The sequence below is a fragment of the Chrysemys picta genome, chromosome 9, assembly GCF_011386835.1.
Source record: "Chrysemys picta bellii isolate R12L10 chromosome 9, ASM1138683v2, whole genome shotgun sequence".
Taxonomy (NCBI): domain Eukaryota; kingdom Metazoa; phylum Chordata; order Testudines; family Emydidae; genus Chrysemys; species Chrysemys picta.
Genome location: NC_088799.1, coordinates 87,095,363 through 87,117,359, shown reverse-complemented (window position 1 = coordinate 87,117,359; position 21,997 = coordinate 87,095,363). Strand labels below are relative to the sequence as shown.

Sequence of the window (21,997 nt, the reverse complement as noted above, 5' to 3'; positions counted from 1 at the left end):
GAGGGGTTAGCTGCCCCAAGTAAGTCTGGGTATGGCTCATTGAGCTGGGAATTACACCCCTGCTTGCAGTGTAGACATTCCCTAAATGTGGATACATTTCCTTCCCACTAATTGCATTTACACCTCTACCCCGATATAACGTGACCCGTTATAACACGAATTCGGATATAACGCGGTAAAGCAGTGCTCCGGGGGGGGGGGCTGCGCACTCTGGCGGATCAAAGCAAGTTCGATATAACGCGGTTTCACCTGTAACGCAGTAAGATTTTTTGGCTCACGAGGACAGTGTTATATCGGGGTAGAGATGTATTTAGATAGCTATGAGGTTTGAGATGAAGTTTGCAGTTGGGGGGCCAAGAGGTGTAAATTACACCAGTTTAAATTCTGAAATTCATTTACACCACTATACATCACCTCTGGCTTTGCCCTGCAAGGTATACAAATCTAAATTGTTCTGCCTTTGAACCATGCTGCATATTCCCAGATACAGCAGAGGGAGGCCCTGAATACTTACAGCCGAGTAGCAGTGGAAGCAAAATCATCACAGAACCCCAAGTGGCTGGAATTTTGCACTTGTGGCAGAAGTCCATGGCATAAGTATTTGCATGGAACCATGCAGCATTAACATGCTAAGAAATAGTCTGGTTTTCTATAATGTCTTTCATACTCACTGCATCCCAAAGTGCTTTACAGACAACGGGTCCAGGGAAACAATAAAAAGCGGGTCAGGGGTTATCTATTCAGATATCTAAATGAGAAGAAACTAAAGATGTTCCACTTAATAATGAATTATAGGCTGTTATAGTTCTATTCCATTACTGAATATCAGGGTGAAAATTCTCTTCGTTACATTAGTGCAAATCTCTTCCCGATCTGTTTCTTAGGCCATGTATTAATTCCAAAAGCAGCTTCAAAGATAAAGCAGGTCTAGGCTGAACAGGCTTTTCTGTTTACGTATGTGAATAATAACTGATGACTCTGCAAGAGTAGCAATTACGTGTAGCATTTTGGCTTTTGTGTCTTCTTCATAATAGCCTTTTAATTAAGGATGCTGTGCCAAGAACAATGCCTGTCATATGGGAGAGTACACACACACCCCCACAAAAATACTTGTGGATTAGATATTAAGGTTAATATCTAATATCTAGTTTCATTCATACCTGTAAAGGGCTGGAAGAAAAATAATGGGCCAAACCTTCCAATTCTGACACAGTCTTTACTTTGGCCAAACTGCTTTAGAAACCAGTGAGAATTTGGCCTCGGCAAAGATGCCTTCATCTACATACTTATAAAACTCAGTATTTACATTGTGATAGCCATCTTCAAAGAGTACGTCTTAAGTTCAGTTTAGCTCAGGGTTATAGCACCTCCTGCCCTTTATGAACATTATAGTGCTCCTGGAAGGTGTTGCATTTATAGCCCTGCAGAGCAACGTTCTATATTTATCCAGAGGATAAGTACAGTGACAGCTCCTTCATGCTGCCCTGCCAGCATCCCTTAGCCCTGACCTGGATGGACCACCTCTAGAGCAGAGGTTCTCAACCTTTTTCTTTCTGAGCCTCCCCCGCCCTCCCCCCGCCAACAGGCTATAAAATCTCCATAGCCCACCTGTGCCACAATAACGTTTTCTGCATATAAAAGCCAGAGTGGAGGTTAGGGGTGGCAAGCAGGGCAATTGCCTGGGGTCACAGGGGCCCCCACGAAGCTACATTGCTCAGGCTTCAGCTTCAGCCCCATATGGTGGCGCTTTGGCTTTCTGTCCTGGGCCCCAGCGAGTCTAATGCTGGCCCTGCTTGGTGGCCCCCTTGAAACCTGCTTGCAGCCCCTCTTGGGGCCCTGGACCCCTGATTGAGAGCTGCTGCTGTAGAGGACCACTCTCCACAGCTCTTTTGCCTCATTGTTGAGATTGCCAAGAATTGCAATGCTGATGGTATCTATCCATCAGGTTAAGCACATGTTTCAGCACTGTCCTAAATAGGGATTGATTTAAGCACATACTTAAGTGCTTTCCTGAATCAGAGCCTAAATGCCTCCATTTAACTGGATGTAGATGGGAGTTTCCTACAATGTAGTAATCTGTACGTTACTCCCTGATAACCAGAAACTTCTATGCTCAAACTCTGTTCACTTTTTTTTAACATCATCTTAATAAAAAATTTTATATACAATTTCAAACATTCACATTGCTTGTTTCTAAAATCCCCAGAGGAAAAGTTTTCATCCAGACTTGCTCGCCCTGCCAAAAAGAAGGAACCAACTATGAATGGTAATAAAACATGAACTAGTCTATAGACACAAAATAAGTATTTGTATTTATTTAGCAATCAAAATCACTTCTGCATTGAGTGAAATGAAGTAGCACTACACAGGAGTTTACATTCTCTCCTTCTGCAGTATTCACAGAGTTTTGGAAAAGGATAATTATAAGATAGCCTACCTAAGAGCCTGATTCTGCAATTCTCAGTAGGAATACAGATGTTAGTAAGTACCACTGTATGAGGGAGGCCTTACAAAAATCCCCACAATTTTAAGAACTAGTTCAGCAAATCAGTGTTAGAAGTGGGTGGGCAGCAATTGTGTACACATGGTCAAATCCATTTTTGCCACTATTTGAGTAGACTTGCTTTTTAGCAGGTTCATATAAAACCTTGGTAAAAAATGGATCTGGATACTGGAGCCCTATCTATATTAGTGCTCCCCACACTGGTCAGTTTAACTGGTGGGAATTATTTCGTAAATTTTCCCATTGTAGACATGGCTTGAAGGTAAGGATTGCAGAATCAGGCATTAAACATGGATCAAATCCTGCCATCCTCATGAGAATAGCATAAATAAAAGTTGCAGAATTGGGCCTTGTATCTGTAGTTCTCCTACATGCAAGGTGCATTTGAGTGGAAATTCAGTCACTTTGTGATGGAAAAACAAAATCATAAACTTACATTGAATAAATTACAGCAATTTCTGAGTGCCTTGTGCAGAAATTGGAAGAGCTGTTTTATGACTCAGATCTTAAGATCAAAAGTAGAACTATTTTTTCAGTAATGTCAGGTCACCTTAACTCTGAAGATAAGTGAAATCCCTGCAGCTTCCAAGTGTCAGTGGAGAACACCATGGTAGCTTGAATTTTTCCTATTTTTTTGTTTATTGAATTTTGCATATATTATATATATATGCCTATTTTGCATTACTCCTAAACCAAAAGGTTTAAAATGAAATGGAATGTTTTCTATGCGAACACGTGCAAGGGCTGCTGCAGGAATGAGATAAGATGTATCAATAAAAACCAAAAACAATTCCTTGCCAGGCTGTAAGCAAGCGAAAACAATTTAAAAGAAGGCTGTGTCAAATAAGACAACAATTATTGTATCGTCTTCATTTGAACTTTCCTGAACGATAGTGGAGAGCTTCAAGGATGCCTCTGTTGCCAAACGTAATATACTGTAAATACAGTTCCCTGTGTCTCAACATATTCAAGCTTCTGGAACCAATCTGTCATCAGGAAGAGATAAAAATATTAAAAAGCCACATTCAGTCAAATTAAGAAACAAGATCTGGATCAATCCCAGGCCCCTTTTTTTCCTTTGTGTCACTCTGGCAACACAAAAGGAGCAAAAAGTAGCTGTAATTCCGCTAGCTGGGAATTCCCTTGATATGGGGGAGTCCCCATCGTCTTCCAATTCTTAATGGGAATTAGACATCCAGATCTCCAAGATGGCTTTGAAACTCTTGACCATAAGGCTTTTCCTTTCATTGCAGCAGCAGTTACTTATCTTTCCTCACGTTTCATACTGTTCTCCCATCACCTTAGTATACGAGTGTCTTCCATGTAAAATCAATATCAATATCTCTTATATAGCAAATCCTTAGTGGACTTAATGGAGTTTCTGCCATTTCGCTCTTTCTGGAGTAAAAACTCTGCTTGGGGTAGATTTGGTTTGTTTGTTTGGGGGGAGGGGTTTGGCAGGAGCATTGGGGTAAAAAGCGGTCTCAATGATGAGAGTGTCTTTCTTAGGGTGGAAAGGCCTTTTTGGTGAAGAATGCTTTGCAGTGGTGCCTAAAGGTGGGTAGACTCTGGAATCGCCTAATCTTCTGCCAGCTATGGTGATCCTTGTTTATAAGAGAAGAGTTTAAATACAGTTTAAAAAAGAGACAGGATACATTGGGAAATCCAAAGGAGAGAATAATAACCTACGTTTTTGTCAACATACACCTCTACCCCGATATAACGCTGTCCTCGGGAGCCAAAAAATCTTACCGCATTATAGGTGAAACCGCGTTATATCGAACTTGCTTTTATCCGCTGGAGTGCGCAGTCCGCCCTCCGGAGCACTGCTTTACCGCATTATATCCAAATTCGTGTTATATTGGGTTGTGTTATATTGGGGTAGAGGTGTATTTACTATGTATTATTATTTTATTTTATTGTGAACTCATGACTTGTTGGCCATCACACATAAAAGTGCATTTTAGAAAGTATTTGAATTAGGAGAGGTTGAGGAAATATAGCATGGTAGAAAGTGGAACTCAGCTATGCTGTAAAACTGACTCGTATAATGACAGATTCATTGCAGGTTATCAGAAATTGTTGCTATGCGAATGCATAAAATCCTGTGTTCTATACAATCCCATTTTTCTTACTGCACTAAAGCTCCCCAAGTTTCTTTTTTGTTATTATTTTTGGGATGGTTTTGAATAACAATGGCTTCTGTCATTTAGATTCTCAAATTACAGCAATTAAACAATGGCTAAGACTGTAAGGCACTAGAAGGCACTGTAATATGCCTTCAGTTCATGAAATCACTAGTGTTGTGTTGTGGTGTAATCAAATGTAGGAAATAAATGCAATGCCAGACAAAAGTTACTTCTAATGCCCATATCTTCCTAACCTAGGCCCTGATTCAACAAAGCACTTAAGTATGCATTTAAATCCCATCGACTTCAATAAGACTTAAGCACATGGTTAAAGTTAAGCATGTGCTTATTTAGGGTATGCACACACTGCGATAAAAAACCCGTGACACTACGTCAGATCCCAGGTCAGCTGACTCGAGCTCACGGGGCTCTGACTGTGGGGCTATACAATTGCAATGTAAACATTCATGTTCGGTCTGGAGCCCCCACACTGAGACCTGCCCGTTTCACTGGACTTAAGTGTTTTGCTGAATTGGATCTCTAATTCAATTTTCCCACACTGTGTCTTGTCGATTTTATGTCTGTTCCAGAGCAAAACTGCTCACCACATTGAAAATAACAAATCATATCATTCAAAGTTCTTTCTTGCCTGATATTGCTCTTCTAACAGAATTGCTCAAGAATGGAAAACTTCAATAACTTAATTTAATTTCAGAGGGGTAGCCGTGTTAGTCTGAATCTGTAAAAAGCAACAGAGGGTCCTGTGGCACCTTTGAGACTAACAGAAGTACTGGGAGCATAAGCTTTCGTGGGTAAGAACCTCACTTCTTCAGATGCAAGGGTGAGGTTCTTACCCACGAAAGCTTATGCTCCCAGTACTTCTGTTAGTCTCAAAGGTGCCACAGGACCCTCTGTTGCTTAATTTAATTTGAAAATGTATCTATCTAGAGCAAAGAGCTTATCTCACCTGTGAAGGGTAAGTATTATGTTTCTTTCATAAAAATAAAAGATCTTTATAATTCACTCATGCCTTGAAGTGTTGGTGAGCTATAGGTGAGAAATACAATAATCATTCTTAAGTAGTTAGCCACTTTAGCTAGTTTAGTTGGAGTTTAGCCCATAAATTGCCTTTTGTGAAACCGAGTTGAAAAGTCTGTCCTTCACAGTGAAAGAATTTTGATGCATGTGAAAACAGTGACACTGCTGAGTGTACAATAATAATACAATAACAAAAGAAAAGGAATGCCAAGAATTTGGCTGGATCTTCTAATGACAAAGTGCAGCGAGAATTTAATATCTAATTTTGGTGGTTAAATTATGTACAGTTGCTCTAATAGAGTTACCTGATCATGGGTCCCACATTTTAAACAATGTTTTTAATGCTAAAAGACCAAATCAATTACTTCCTCAAACTATCCTGGCACAACAGAAATAGTTTTCACCAGTTATTTTCCTCCTTTGCATTTTTTGCCCTGGGTAAAAATCTGAATCTGATTTAAGAGCTGAACAAAAGCAGGGCATCCTCTTGTGGAAGACCCTGGACTCTAGAATTCAGATTCACTGTTAGCCTGGTGTGCCAGAACCCAAATTTGTTCACCTATAAGTCTCATTGTAAGGCTTATCTATTTACCCATGATTTTAATGGACAGTGCACATGGAGTATTGGCAAAGGAGGTGGGGCTTAATTTTTGTTTGTTTGATTTTTGGTAAGGGAGTATTTTAATTGACATTGTGTCAATTTAGATTTATCTTGTAACCTGCTGAATTTTTTTATTATATGACCTCTGGTAGGTACATTGTATACATCAGGGGTTGGCAACCTGTGGCACGAGGCTCGCCAAGGTAAGCACCCTGGCGGGCTGGGCCAATTTGTTTACCTGCCGCGTCTGTAGGTTCGGCTGATTGTGGCTCCCACTGGCCACAGTTCGCCGCTCCAAGCCAATGGGGGCGGCGGGAAGCGGCGCGGGCCGAGGGATGTGCTGGCCTCCGCTTCCTGCCGCCCCCATTGGCTTGGAGCGGTGAACCGCGGTCAGTGGGAGCCGCGATCGGCCGAACCTGCGGACGCGGCAGGTAAACAAACTGGCCCGGCCCGCCAGGGTGCTTACCCTGGAAAGCTGCGTGCCAGAGGTTGCCAACCCCTGGTATACATAGACAAACTGTGAATAAAGCAAAAATACTCAGTACATATATATATATATATATATATATCGTATTGCCTATATTTTTGTACCTATATCTGTATTTTCTATAATCTGACAAGACAGAAATGATCATATAAATGGTATTATATTAATAAGATAAAAAATAGGAACAATACCAACATTGACAATATATGCACATTATTGCAATTTCTAAAGTTTAGATTGTTAATGATATAATTCAGACTAAGGGCTTTGCAGGGTTCACAAAAGGCCTAGGCATTTATATGGTGACCGGGCACTGTTGGCACAACAAGAGCCCTCTCCTCTGCAGTGCCTGATGTGCAGATTAATGAACAGTACGGAGAAGATAAACCAGCCCTCCTATTTATTGATATATGTATCTGTGCACGTTGATTCCCCCCCCCCCTCATTTCTCATCTCAGTGGAGCCCAGATCTTTCCCCCCTTCGCTTAAATGCTTCAGCATCTTTCTGTCGCCAGGATGCAACCTCTGCATTAACTCTGTGCAACTCCCGGACTCTGCGCCCAGTTCTGCGCTGTGCTGTGTGTGTGCACGGAGCTGCGCGCCGCGCAGACAGTGGGAACCGGATCCTCGGGCGGGGTAGATGGTCGTGGCGCTGCTGAAGCCAGGGGCCGGATATCCATCTGGCCCTGTCCACTGGGGGCGCGGGGGGCAGCGCCTCGCCTGACACCAGGCGCCGCGGGCGGTGCGCAGGGGCTGTGGCGCTGACAGCTGGGAAGGGGGAGGAAGGCTCGCGGGAGCACGCGGGGGCTGCCTACTCCACCTCAACGGCCGGCTCCGCCCCTCTCCTCCTCGCGCCACGATCCCGCCACCTGCACCTGAAGCCCTGCCCAGTGCCCCCATCACCGGACTCACGACGCATGCGCGGAGGTTGCCCCCCCCCTAGCTGTGGAAGCCCGCGGCCCAGCTCCGAGTTGCTCACCGGAAGGAGTTGTGCGCAGCGCGGCCGGAAGGGGGACGCTGGTTTGGGGGGACACATCCGCTTTCTTTTGATCGCCGAGGTCTGAGCCTCGCAGAGAGCTGCTCCCGCCTTGTCCTTTGCGGCGGGTCTGGGCCGGGGCTTCCCTTTCGCTGCCTGTATGGCCGCCGCCGTGGTGAGTCCGCGGGCGACCTGGAGCGCGAGGCCTGAGCCACGGGGGAGGGGGGCAGAGGCAGCTCGCCCTCCATGAGGGAGCCAGGGCCCGGGGACTGCGTGTGGGGTGGGGGAGGGGTGCCCCCTCGGGCCAGTCGCCGCGCGGCCCTGCGCGCCTCGGGCTCCCGGAACTCGGGCCATGGCCACGAAATGTGCCGTGCCCCTGAGCGAGACTAGCCGAGCACTGGCAGAGGGCAGCACGGGCCCTGCCCCGAGCAGCCGGAATTGGCACTGAGAGGTGGGGGGAGAGGGGGGAGATTGATCTGCAAGTATCTGCAGGGTGTAAATGCGCCTGAGGGAGAAAAATGACAAGATTGTTGGGGGGGGGGGAGGGGGAGCAGGGGAGGGGTAACTGGGAGTCATTGGGTGAAATGTCCAGGAGAACTTAACTTATAATGTTAAAACTAACAGGCCATTTCTCGTTCGAGATCAGTTTGACTCTGGATCAGCCTGCAAGGGAGTCCCTGGAATTCACAGGGTTTGAAAGCCCTGTTGTGTATGCCATAGGAAACAGTTCAGCGTTAGCTCTGGGGGAGAGCGGTGGTAGGGTAACAGGATGTTTCCATTTTGGAATCTCATTTTGTTACTGTATCTATTAATTTACTTGCTGGAGAAACTGCTCATAGAATTTTATCAAACCAACTGTTTTACATTGCTTTATGTAACTGTGAGGGTTTTGCTGCTGTTGTTTCCAGAACTTTAAAACTCATGTGGATCAGACTTGTAGAGCTGCTGAAGAGTTTGTCAACATTTACTATGAAACGATGGATAAAAGAAGAAGGGTAGGTAGATCCCTAACAAGACTCAGTTGTTATCCCCTTGTCACTCTTGTGTGTTCTTCCATTGTCAGACTGATCCTCCTATATACTTCGAGACTTCTGGGAGTTAGCTACCTTCAAGACTTCTGGGAGTTAGCTACCACCCATCTTATCATTACTGGCAGAGTCCAGATCTCAGTGTGTCTTCTGATCTGCTCTATGAAGTATCCTTCAAGGTACTATCTAAATTAGGGATTCTTAAATTTTTTTTCATTGTGTGAGGTGCTTCTAAAGCGTGTCTCAGAACCCTTCACAACCATGATCCTATTTGTCTCTTTATCTCTTCCTTTGGCAGCTACAGTGCAGAGTAAATTTGAATATATACAGTTAAAATCAGTTGTATTAGTTTGCTTTTTCAGAACATCTCATCTCTGATCTCATGAATTAGTAAGTTTCCTTTCTCCTAACCTCCTAAGCTAGCAGTGTCCCTTCATTATAATTGAGTTTGGGTATCTCTAGAAATGACTGAGGAAGAGAAAGCGGTACCAGCATCTTATGATCAGGAAATGCTCCATGGACCGCAGTTGAAGAATTGCTGATCTGAATGCTTTTTCACTCGTTTAATATGGTGGTATTTATGGATCTCTAGATGAGTATGCGTGATAGAGATAGCAAGAGGTCAACATAGACCCTTCTTTAAGGTTTGTATTATAGAGCTCAGGCACCGGCCTGCTTCCTCAGACATGCTACGCTGTGTTCTTTTGTAACTTTCTAGTGGCCCTTGTTTATATGCATGTTAATTTTATTCAGATGACACTTCCCTATGTTCTTTTTCTTAATGGGGAATACTTTGGAGATGAAAACTTACAGCAGAGATGTGACAATGTACTTTGCTTTGGCTATGCTGGGAAGTGCTTCAGTTCCATCCCTTCCTCCTACAGGAAACAGCTGAAGAACCTGATCAGTGTCTATCTTAAGTACTAAGGCACATTGTTACTTAACAAAATAAGTTACGAAGAAACATACATTCATTTTGTGTAGTAGCTTCAATTCTTGATCAAGGACGATAGTTACTAATGGAAGCCAATGTTTGAGTAGGACACTTCAGTCAGTTCTGTATGAAGGAGAATCTAATATGTGCAATACTGTTTTAATTCTTCTGATCATATGAATGTGTTTCCCATATTGGCAACAAGTAGCTTGATTTTTAATAATGGATTTTTTCCCCAAACGTGTTCTCATAATCCCTTTAGGTGTTGGCTAGACTCTATTTGGACAAAGCAACATTAATTTGGAATGGTAATGCAGTGTCTGGACAAGAAGCACTGAAAGAATTTTTTGAAATGTTGCCATCTAGTGAATTCCAAGTTAATATGTTAGACTGCCAACCTGTTCATGGTAAGGTTATTTTATAATTCAGGGTGTTGGGTTTTTTTTATATAATTGTAGAAAGTCAACAACAAATGTAATAAATATTGATTGATGTGGCTCTTAGAACAAGGTAAAGAAAAGACCTGATGGCTGAAATGTAGGGCTATTTTTAAATAAAGGGGAGTAATGGGAGGGTGACTACTTAAAACTGTACAGTAGAAGTTATTAAACTTCCTCTTTAAGAACTCTTACTCAGATATAACCTTGATATCTTCATGCACTAAAGCAGTTACTCTTAATGTATTAAACTAACTTCAAGAGAATTTTAACCTCTACCTGGCACTGTAACTTAAATCACAGGATTTGGGGACTTCAACAGCTGAGTCAAGGGAAAGGGGGTGGGTCAGCTTTTGTGGCCTACATCATGCGGGAGGTCAGACTAGATGATCATATTGGTCCCTTCTGACCTTAAAGTCTATGAGTCTATAAGTAACATAAACAGTGCAAGTTAAAAAAATCATTAAAAAGCAACATTTGTTAAGGAACAAGTTACCATAGGTGTTTCTGTTAGTAACAATACAACATAAAAATCAGTTTAACACACATACTCTTCCAACTATTTGCTAAAAAACCCACAGCTGTGACTTGTATGGAAATGATTAGTAGTTAAGTAGACACTCTGGCATTTCACATAAGCAGTTGAGGTGATGGGAAATTGTGCATAACTGTTTTATTCTTTTACATCTTTCATTCTCTTTGTGAAGAGCAAGCTACTCAAAGCCAGACAACAGTCCTTGTAGTGACATGTGGGAGAGTAAAATTCGAAGGCAACAAGCAACGTTACTTCACCCAGAATTTCTTACTGACAGCACAAGCTACACCTACCAGCACAGTGTGGAAGATTGCAAGTGACTGCTTCCGCTTCCAGGATTGGGCCAGTTAATGGGGACTGAGAGGTGATTGCTTTCCCTCTTCATTGCGTGACTTTAGCTCTATGGACAGTCATTCTCTAAACGTGGAAGACCTTTATCCCTTCACTTAGTGTGCCGTTCGTTCTGGAAGTACTGCAGATCTGTGTTGTGCTAGTCCTAGTGGCCCTGGACTTAATGGCAAATGTATTTTTGAAATGGAAGAAGTTTGCTCAAGTTACTTGGGCCCCTGTGAAATATTTAAGGCAGTGAGCCAGAGGGCTTAACCGTTCCTGAAGTTTGTGTTAGTGATTCTCTCATGTAATGTTGAAATCATTCCTGTAAATGCCTTACATACAACTATCCTGCTGCTCCAGGAACTTTTTCAATAATATTGAATGCTAAAATCTCCACTACTTGGACACTGAATCCCTTCATACAGATGTGCAATCATTTCAGCTTAGAAACACCATCTTTGAAGCAGATACCCACGACAGTGAGAAATGGAGTTAGTTGCTCATATGTGACCTGTATATGAAACTTAGAACTGCTTATTTTGAGCCTTGAGCTTGATCTGGCAACCATTAGAGTTCTTTTTTCCAATAAGAGTGGCAACATCAAAGTAACTTCTCATATAATAGATGGGAGAGATCCCACTTGGAGTTGTAGTGTCACCAATGAATTACATGGTTTGGGGGATGGGGGAATAAAGGGATTGGCAAATACAGTCATACTTTCTGCTTCCTCTCTGAAAATTGAAAATATAACTTTTGAACATGTGTAAACTCTCAAAAAATCATCTGTTGTAAAGCCAATGTTTTTAGTGTCCTTGATGTACAAGGCATACAACACTTACCAGGTTTCCCCTTTGGCTTAACCCTGTTAATATTTGGTTATGATCACTTATGTAGATCTAGGTCCACACTAACAGCTCTCTTGAATGCAAAGGGAAAGGATTACCATGTTAAGCTAATTTGAGAAGCTGCTTCCCTTTCTTTGGAAGTCTTGGAGTATAAGCTACATATCAGTCATCTGTTTTCTGTAGCTAGTAATTTCATTATTACTATGAAGCACAACATACTTATTTTATTGCAACTTTTTCTCCTTTTTTGAATTTGCAAGCTTTTACCCCATCAGTCTGAAACATTATAATAGGAAAGTGGCATTGAAATGGTATATATGATATGGTAGTCATCTCTTTAGTGCAGTTGTTCAGAGTAGATACTTTGACTTCTGTGATCCCAGAAGGATATTAACCTCTCTACGTGAGAGAATTTTATCTTCCTTCGATCCGCAGTTAATGCACAACTTTCATTTGTCTTTCTCCTGTTTGGTTTTTATTATGGGTTTCTCAGAATATGTTTACTTTCAATTGCTATACTCTTGGTTCTATTTTTAATTTTTTTTATTGTTTTAAAGTTTAGAGGGTAGCTTGCTTTCTTAACCCGAATTAATGCTTTAGATCTCAGAATGGCAGCACTTTGTGTTCAGACTGCTAATCTAAGTTGAGCAAATTAAAAGGATAGAAATCTAGTCACGTAGTAAGTACTTGAAAACACACACTCTGCTTGTAAGTAAAAATATATTCGACAGTAACTTGTATATCTGATCTTAATTTCATCCTGACGGATGTTTAGACAATTCACAAGGCTGTTACCTTTATACTGGGTAACAACTCATTTTATTCCTTAAATCAGAAAACAGAAAATAAACCATATTTTAAAAACGTATGTATACTTAACATATGTTTTAACAAATAATGGTATAAGTTGATATAAAGAGGAAATGGTTGGCTGCACCAGTATTTCCAGGTTTCCAGCAATATTTATATCATTAGGTTGGCAAATTTGTAATATATTGGCCAACTCTCGTAAATGGAAAATTTTCTATAGTTAAAGTCTGAAATGGTCTCTCTAAAGTCTTTGCTCAAGAAACTGCTTCCTCTGTTTTCCTTCTTTTGAGAAAACAGGAATCTAAAAATGGCGTAAGGACTACAAAACTGTTTTAAGTTGTAGCTACTGTAAATGTATTGCGATCTGTGTGCATAGTGGGGGAAAGATTGACCTTTTTAACTGTGTAATGTTACCTTGCAATAATGTTGGGAGGTTTTCATATCTTTTCTACCAGATCAAAAGAACAATTAACATTGAAGTTACCTGCTAATTAAATAGCATTGTTGAACTGTGGTGGTGTTGTATTATGGTTACAACTCACTGTTTCTTACACTAGGAATATGAATTTCATCTGTATAACATTTATGGGTGAAATTCCAGCTCTGGGCTTCTGAATTATGAAGACATTCAGTCTTCAGAACACAATATTCTTATACCAAACAAACACATTTATACTCAAGTAAATATTTATTTAAAATTATTGGGATGACACCTTAAATCTTAAATTAGCATGTTCAATTGTCTAAGACTTTCTGCCATAACAATGGAAGTTTTAGATGTAGCCATTCTATACATTCTGTTCAGATGGAAACAGGTTTGGGCTTTAAGTATGGCTGGTGCTCTATTTGAAGCATAATTTAGTATGTGCACAAACTAACCTAGTTGTTCAAGCTCTGCCTTCCATTGTGTTAATTTCACAGTTGGAAGTGGATCTTGGCTGTTGCTAGCATGGATTTTTGTGGAAGTGATGATCTTCCACACTATTCTTCCTGCTTCCCTTCCCTTGTTACTACACCTTCAGTAGAGCCATAATAAGGTTTGGCTTTGGCAGTTATTGATGATTATGTCTTTTTAGCTGGAGGTGATCTGCCTTAAAGAAAAGGGGCGGGCTCAGGCTGCCATAATTGCCTGCTAACCAAAATTCTTAATTTTCTTAATACTTGTACAAAATCATAAGAACTAAACTGCATAGAAGTCCAAACACTCTGATGCTTTCCCTTGCTATTAAAATAGTAAATTCTGGACATGTAGCAAAGCAGTAATACAAAATCAAGGTGAAAAGCTAAGCAAATGCAAATCCTAATAATATCTTCTGGCACTTGACAACTGGATAGACCTATTTTGCCTATCTTGTATTGCCTCCATTAGTCAGTTTTGTTTTGACATTCTAGTTATGTTGTTTTGCTCTTTTTAGCATGCCACAAATAATTTAAAATGCTCAGTGCTGCCATTTCTTGGAGGGAAGTATTTTGTCTTCAAAGGCTAGCGTAGGTAACGCTTGTTATCTGATGAGAGACTTCTGAGTATATAAAGAAGTGATGCTTTTTTAACATCAAAATAGCTTTCCACAAACTTGAATGTTTTATAATCTTTTGCAACTGTTTATGACCTCTTGTAAGGGTGTCACTTAAAAAAATTGCTTGATCTGGTATTTTATTTTTATTACAAGTTTTCATAGTGTTTTCTTACTATATTAAAGTTCAGGAAATAACATTTGGCTCTTCAACTTTGCTGTTTGGGTTTTGGCATTGAGTTACATATGTTCTAACTATTGCCACCATATGGTACTCAAATGTCTCAGAACAGAGGCCACCAGTGTGCATGCTCCTTGATAGTGGTGGTGTCTCTCCTGTGATGAGAAAAATGAACTGATGCTGGCAACTGATTCCACAGTCATGTGCATCAGTAGGAGAGTAATGCAGCATAATAGAGGTAAATGATACTTGAGAGGGCAGAAGTAAAATCTCTGGGGAATGTGGCAGTTCCCTTGGACAACATTCACTGAAGTTTACATCACCATTCAACAAATGCTATTAGCCAGGACGGGTAAGGAATGGTGTCCCTAGCCTCTGTCTGTCAGAGAATGGAGATGGATGGCAGGAGAGAGATCACTTGATCATTGCCTATTAGGTGCCCCAGAGGGAGTGAACCTGGCATCGGCCACTGTCAGTAGACAAGATACTGGGCTAGATGGACCTTTTGGTCTGACCCGGTACGGCCTTTCTTATGTTCTTAAGAAGTCAGCCAAACACAGTGTATGCAAGATGCTTGGATGGTAAATGTCCTCCCCTCCCTCCCCCTCCTACCTCCTGTCCCTCCTACCCCCCCCCCAACATAGATTATGCCTGTGCTATACCTCTTCTATGGATAAATAGAACATTCACCCAAATAACTAAATGTACTCTGTTTTTCCTTTTTAGCATCAAGAATGGCTGAGTTCAATAGACCAATTGGCTACTAATGTTACAAGTTTACACTTAGGTGCTGATCACCTTCAATTTTCATCAACATCAGTAGCAGTTAAGGGTTCTAAATTCTCGGGAGGGTTGGTCACTCAGTGAAAAGTGCTTTAAATTTTGTTCAAATGTGAGCCTAAAAACTAGGAGTGAGGCTCTGTGCTGTACCTAACTTACGGGGGCTCCCTGAGGCTGTCCTTTGGGCTGGAATGCTGCCTAGAATTTCTTTAGTTTTGTGGCTCCACCCGCACCATGCCCCACTCATGGTGGCACAACTTTTTTGTACCAGAACTTGTGAAGGGTCCTTGGAGGACAGCCTTACAGTTGTTTTCTGCAGTGCCAACTCCCCATGGCTTTTAGGGCTTTTCATGCTCCTCTGGCTATTTTACCTAGCATAAAAGGTCTGGAATGGGGATGAAGAGCTTAAAAGGAAGTAGGGCTGTCAAGCAATTAATTGCTCTGTTAAACAATAGAATACAATTTATTTAAATATTTTTGGATGTTTTCTACATTTTCAAGTATTTTGATTTCAGTTACAACACAGAATACAAAGTGTACAGTGCTCACTTTATATTTTTATTACAAATATTGCACTGTAAAAAAGAAAAAAGAAAGTGTTTCAATTCACCTAATACAAATACTGTAGTGCAATCTCTTTATCATGAAAGTTGAACTTACAAATGTAGAATTATGTACAAAAAAATAACTGCACTCAAAACAATGTAAAACTTTAGAGCCTACAAGTCCACTCAGTCCTACTTCTTGTTCGGCCAATCAAGTTTGTTTACATTTGCAGGAGATAATGCCCGCTTTTTGTTTACAATGTCACCTGAAAGTGAGAACAGGCGTTCGCATGGCACTGTTGTAGCCAGCATTGCAAGATATGTACATGCTAGATGCAGTAAAGATTCATAAGTCCCTTCGTGCTTCAACCACCATTCCAGAATACATACTTCTGCTCGACAACAATCCAAAGCAGTGCAGGCTGACCCACGTTCATTTTCATCATCTGAGTCAGATGCCACCAACAAAAGGTTGATTTTCTTTTTTCGTGGTTCAGGTTCTGTAGTTTCCGCATTGGAGTGTAACTCTTTAAAGACTTCTCCAAAAACATGCTCCATTCCTCATCCCACTCGGATTTTGGAAGGCACTTCAGATTCTTAAATCTTGGGTTGAGTGCTGTAGCTAGCTTTAGAAATCTCACATTGGTACCTTCTTTGCATTTTGTCAGATCTGTAGTGAAAGTGTTCTTAAATCAAACAACATGTGCTGGGTTGTCATGTGAGACTGCTAGAACACAAAATATATGGCAGAAATACAATTCTCCCCAAAGGAGTTCAGTCACAAATTTAATTAATGCATTATTTTTTTTAACAAGTGTCATCGGCATGGAAGCGTGTCCTCGGGCATGGTGGCCAAAGCATGAAGTGGCATATGAATGTAAATGCCTTGCAATGCTGTTCTCATTTTCAGGTGACATTGTAAATAAGCGAGCAGCATTATCTCTGGTAAATGTAAACAAACTTGTTTGTCTTAGTGACTGGCTGAAGAGGAAGTAGGACTGAGTGGACTTGTAGGCTCCAAAGTTTTACATTGTTTTGTTTTTGAGTGCAGTTACGTAACAAAAAATCTACATTTGTAAGTTACACTTTCACAGTAGAGATTGCACTACAGTACTTGTAGGAGGTGAATTGAAAAATACTATTTATTTATCGTTTTACAGTGCAAATCTTTGTAATAAAAATAATATAAAGTGAGCACTGTACACTATTCTATGTAAATTGAAATCAAATATTTGAAAATGTAGAAAAACATCAAAAATATTTAAATTGGTATTGTTTAACTGCGATTAAAATTGATTAATTGGTTTTAATTTTTTTGAGTTAATCGCATGAGTTAACTGGGATTGACAGCACAAGTCATGGACAGGTCATGGAGCTGAGAATTTTTGTTTATTGCCTGTGACCTATCCATGACTTGTACTATAAATACCCCTGACTAAATCGTAGCCTTACCCATCGTCCCTTCAGTCCTTGGACTCTTCACAAAGGCTGACAAAATTTGCTTCATCATATGGTGTCCAATAGGACTCAAGCCTCCCAAAACAGTAACTCAGACCCTTTAATATTGAATGAGTCCTAAAATATTTAGTTAGGTGCTGCTGGGGAGCCCTGGAGGAAGCCAATGCTCTGGGGTGGAGCACTGCCAGGGGTGCTGTTGCTCTGGGGGTTGGGGAGCAGCAGCACCAGCTGCCAGGGGTTGCATCCCAGCCACCGCTGCCAGGGGCTACTGAGCTGCAGCGGCCCCTGGGACCACACCTCAGGCGGTCCCTGGGACCAGCCCCACCGCTTGCTGTTCAGGTGGTCCCCGGGGCTGACTGCCTAAGCGGTGGCTGGTCCGGCTGGTCCTGGGGCAGCTCAGAAATGGGGGCGGCTCTGGGGTTAGCCACACAGGCGCTGCAGACATCACGGATCCCAAATGATAGGGAATGAACGATTGTCTCACCCCACAATGACAGGTTTCAGAGTAGCAGCCGTGTTAGTCTGTATCCGCAAAAAGAAGAACAGGAGTACTTGTGGCACCTTAGAGACTGAGGGAGAAGCTTGTAGGATTGCAGTATATAACTTCAATATCTGGGGCTATCAAGCGAACACCATTCCAAGGTCTACAGGGTATTTGTGTCTATGGTTCTTGTGACTCTGCTGAGCTGCCAGTCAGTGTTTTTTGTGATGTGAATGTTTGGCTGCTTGGTATGGGATTGAGATCCAGCAAATCACTTCTTCCAGCCCACTGAATCACCACCAGGCACCAGATCCCTGCTTAAATAGAGATTCCATAGATAAATACTTCATATTTTGCTGTGTATTGAAACAGACTATGCTAGAAAAAAACAAGTATAAATTCTAATGTGCAAACCACATCATTAAGTGTTAAAAAAAAAAAAAAAAAAAAAAAGCCCTGCTATTACTCCAAAGTGAATGAATGGACTATCCTGTGTCATACAAACAGTTTAAAGTACGTGGTGACTCTACAGGAGACTATTCTGAACGTTTCTATTCATCTAAATGAAATGTTTTCTAACGATGTGGTTACACTATGAACTCTTCTTTTTTCCCCCCTCACCCCCAAGAAAATGGAACTGATTTAGGAGGCCCAGTGAGACATGGGTCAATGTTGGCTTCTCCGAAACATTTTGTGAGGTATCTATTGTGTGTGCTTTTATGTGCGTCCCAATTCAGGGAAGCATGGATGGGCCAAGCATTCCAGTCTGATCCTCCTGAGTGCTAGGCTTTCCCATCTCCCACTGAATCAGATGTAGATCAACCTTACTGAAACCCAGGAACTGAGGTACACAGCACCATGCAGGACCTGACACTGACCAACTGTACCATGGGGTATTTGGGTAGTATTTGTATTGGTCATGGAACCTAACTCACTCCATGAATTTCTTCCCCAATGTGCCTACATGTGTCTTCTTCCCCTTTCAGTTGATTATTATGTGTGGATAAGAACGGAGTAAGGGCCATAACACCCAGAAATACAGGACAGTGCATGCCTGGACCGAGAAAACAGCAAAAGACAACCCAAATACCTATTTCCATCTTTAGTCATAGTTGGGTTCCATATCTCCTTAAATATTAAACCGCTCAGTATTCATAACACAAACTGAGTTACCACCTTTGAGAATTAATGCTACTTGTTCTGTGGTGCAGGGTGGCAGCAGGTCCATGCCAATTAACCAGGTGCTAGGTAGTTTATAGGTATGGGAAATACAAACTGGTCTTGCTTAGAGATTATCACTATGAGTCCTGCCAGGGAAATAATATAACTTATTTTCAGTTGTGTAGCTTCTTTTCTTCGGTAATCAAGTTTTCAGAACATCCCTACAATGAGACCTTAATTCAGCCAAGGAAACAATGATGTGTCAATCTTGGTAGAAGTCAGTTGAGATAGAAACTTACCTTAGTGAAGTCAGAGAATGTAGAGATAGAGTGAGAAAGGCCAAAGGCCGTGTAGAGTTGGAGCTAGCGAGGGGAATTAAAAGCAATAGTAAAAGGTTTTACAGCCATATAAATAGGAAGAAAGCAAAGAAAGAAGAAGTGGGACCGCTGAAGACTATAGCCGGAGAGGAGATTAAAGATAATCTAGGCATGGCGCAATATCTCAATGAATATTTTGCATCGGTGTTTAATGAGGCCAATGAAGGTATTAGGGATACTAGCACCATTACAGAGGGGCATACAGGATGGGGGATTACCGTATCCGAGGTAGAAACAAAACTTGAACACCTTAATGGGACTAAGTCGGGAGGACCGGACGATCTTCATCCAAGAATATTGAAGGAATTGGCTCGGGAAATAGCAGGCCCATTAGCGATAATATTTAATGAATCTGTAAACTCGGGGGAGGTCCCGTTAGACTGGAGAATAGCTAACGTGGTTCCTATTTTCAAGAAAGGGAAAAAAAGTGATCCGGGTAACTACAGGCCTGTTAGTTTAACATCTGTAGTGTGCAAGGTGCTGGAGAAAATTCTGAAAGAGAAACTAGTTGAGGACCTTGAGGTTAATGGCAATTGCGATAAATTACAACATGGTTTTACAAAGGGCAGATCGTGCCAAACTAATCTGATCTCCTTCTTTGAGAAAGTAACGGACTTATTAGATAAGGGAAATGCGGTGGACCTAATATACCTAGATTTCAGTAAAGCGTTTGATACTGTACCCCATGAGGAATTATTGGTTAAACTGGAAAACATGGGGATCAATATGAAAATCCAGAGGTGGATAAGGAATTGGTTAATGGGGAGAAGGCAGCGGGTCGTATTAAAGGGTGAACTGTCAGGTTGGAGGGAGGTTACTAGTGGAGTGCCTCAAGGTTCGGTTTTGGGACCCATTTTATTTAATCTATTTATAACTGACCTCGGAACCGATTGCAGGAGTGGGCTGATAAAGTTTGCGGATAATACGAAGGTGGGAGGCGTTGCAAATTCGGAGGAGGATAGGGATATTCTGCAGGGAGACTTGAATGAGCTTGTGAATTGGAGTATCAGAAATAGGATGAAATTTAATAGTGAAAAGTGCAAGGTGATGCACTTGGGGATGACTAATAACAATTTTAGTTACAAGATGGGGACGCATTGGTTAGAAGTAACGGAAGAGGAGAAGGACCTAGGGGTCCTTGTAGACCGCAGGATGACTATGAGTCGACAATGTGACGTGGCGGTAAAAAAAGCCAATGCGGTCTTGGGATGCATTAGGCGAGGGATATCTAGTAGGGATAAGGAGGTCCTGCTTCCGTTGTATAAGGCGCTGGTGAGACCTCATTTGGAGTACTGTGTGCAGTTCTGGTCTCCCATGTTTAAAAAAGATGAACTTAAATTGGAACGGGTGCAGAGAAGGGCGACTAAGATGATCAGAGGAATGGAAAACCTGTCGTATGAAAGGAGACTAGAGGAGATTGGGTTGTTTAGTCTGACAAAGCGAAGGCTGAGGGGGGATATGATTGCTATCTTTAAATATATCAGAGGGATAAATACAAGGGAGGGAGAGGAACTATTCCAGCTTAGTACTAATGTAGACACAAGAACGAATGGATATAAACTGGCCGTGGGGAAGTTCAGGCTAGAAATTAGACGAAGGTTTCTGACCATCAGAGGGGTGAAATATTGGAACGGCCTTCCGAGGGAAACGGTGGGGGCGACAGACCTGTCTGGTTTTAAGATTAAGTTAGATAAGTTTATGGAGGGAATGGTTTAATGGTAAAACATAGTAGCCAAGGAAAACCAAGCAATGGTACGTAAATAGTATAATGGCCAACAGGGGTCAGGCTAGAGACTCTTGCCTACATGCTCGGGGTCTAACTGATCGCCATATTTGGGGTCGGGAAGGAATTTTCCTCCAGGGTAAATTGGCTGAGCCTCTGGAGGTTTTTCGCCTTCCTCCGCAGCATGGGGCAGGGATCACTAGCAGGAGGGTCTCTGCCGATTGAAGTCACTAAAACACAGGTTTGGGGACTTCAACGGCAGAGTCCAGGGAAGGGTTCTGTGGCCTGCAGCATGCAGGGGGTCAGACCAGATGATCATAATGGTCCCTTCTGACCTTAAAGTCTATGAGTCTATGAGATAGAGCATATCTTTTAGAAAGACAGCCAGTCTAGTTCACCCTGAAGTTGTGGGCTGACTTATACAGGAGGGAAGAGGAGATGATAAATAATGGTCCCTTCTGGCCTTAAAATCTATGAAGAATAATAGCACTGATAGCCCTTCACAAATATTAAAGTGACACTATCAGGTAGTTAGGACCTTCTTTTCACTCCAAATCACTGTTTTACAAACCTAATATTTATTAAATACATTTTCATCTGATTGAAAATAATTTAATGAAAACTTTTTTGTTGATGGTTGGGCTGGCTGTACATATCCCCTTCCAGAGTTGACAACACAAACAGTTGCATAACTGTGAGAACCAGAAATTTGAAGATTTGCAGATGGAAATACAGCACAGCTACCTTAGAGGAGTAGCTGAGGATTCCCCCAGTCATATGAATACTTCAACCAATTTATGTGAAAAGTAATATTGGACAATCCAATAACAACTAACTCTGACTGCAAAGACATAATTAGTAAGAAAGAATTGTTTAGTTTGTTACAGAAAGAAAGCTATAGACTTATTTCAACAGAGTACTAATATCTACAGTAACTGTCCTGCAACAAACTATATAAATAGTAATTTCAAGATATGTTGCACACACATTTTGCTGCAGAATACTAACACTTTAATTACTGAAATATGCAGACATCACACACACAACACTTATATATCTAAAACTGCTGTGTAATTAAGGCACAATTTCCTACAGTATATCTTCTATGTTAAGTACATAAG

The 21,997-nt window shown here is 41.5% G+C and overlaps 1 protein-coding gene across 1 annotated transcript; it reads left to right on the top strand.

Moving 5' to 3' along the window:
* The first annotated feature begins 7,374 nt into the window (after nucleotides 1–7,374).
* On the top strand, nucleotides 7,375–14,368 carry NXT2 (nuclear transport factor 2 like export factor 2). Its single transcript, XM_005291821.4, has 4 exons — nucleotides 7,375–7,909; nucleotides 8,643–8,729; nucleotides 9,959–10,103; nucleotides 10,841–14,368. Exons 1-4 carry the CDS (start codon nucleotides 7,895–7,897, stop codon nucleotides 11,017–11,019), a joined length of 426 nt encoding a protein of 141 aa, XP_005291878.1. The 5' UTR covers nucleotides 7,375–7,894; the 3' UTR covers nucleotides 11,020–14,368.
* Nucleotides 14,369–21,997: the final 7,629 nt, after the last annotated feature.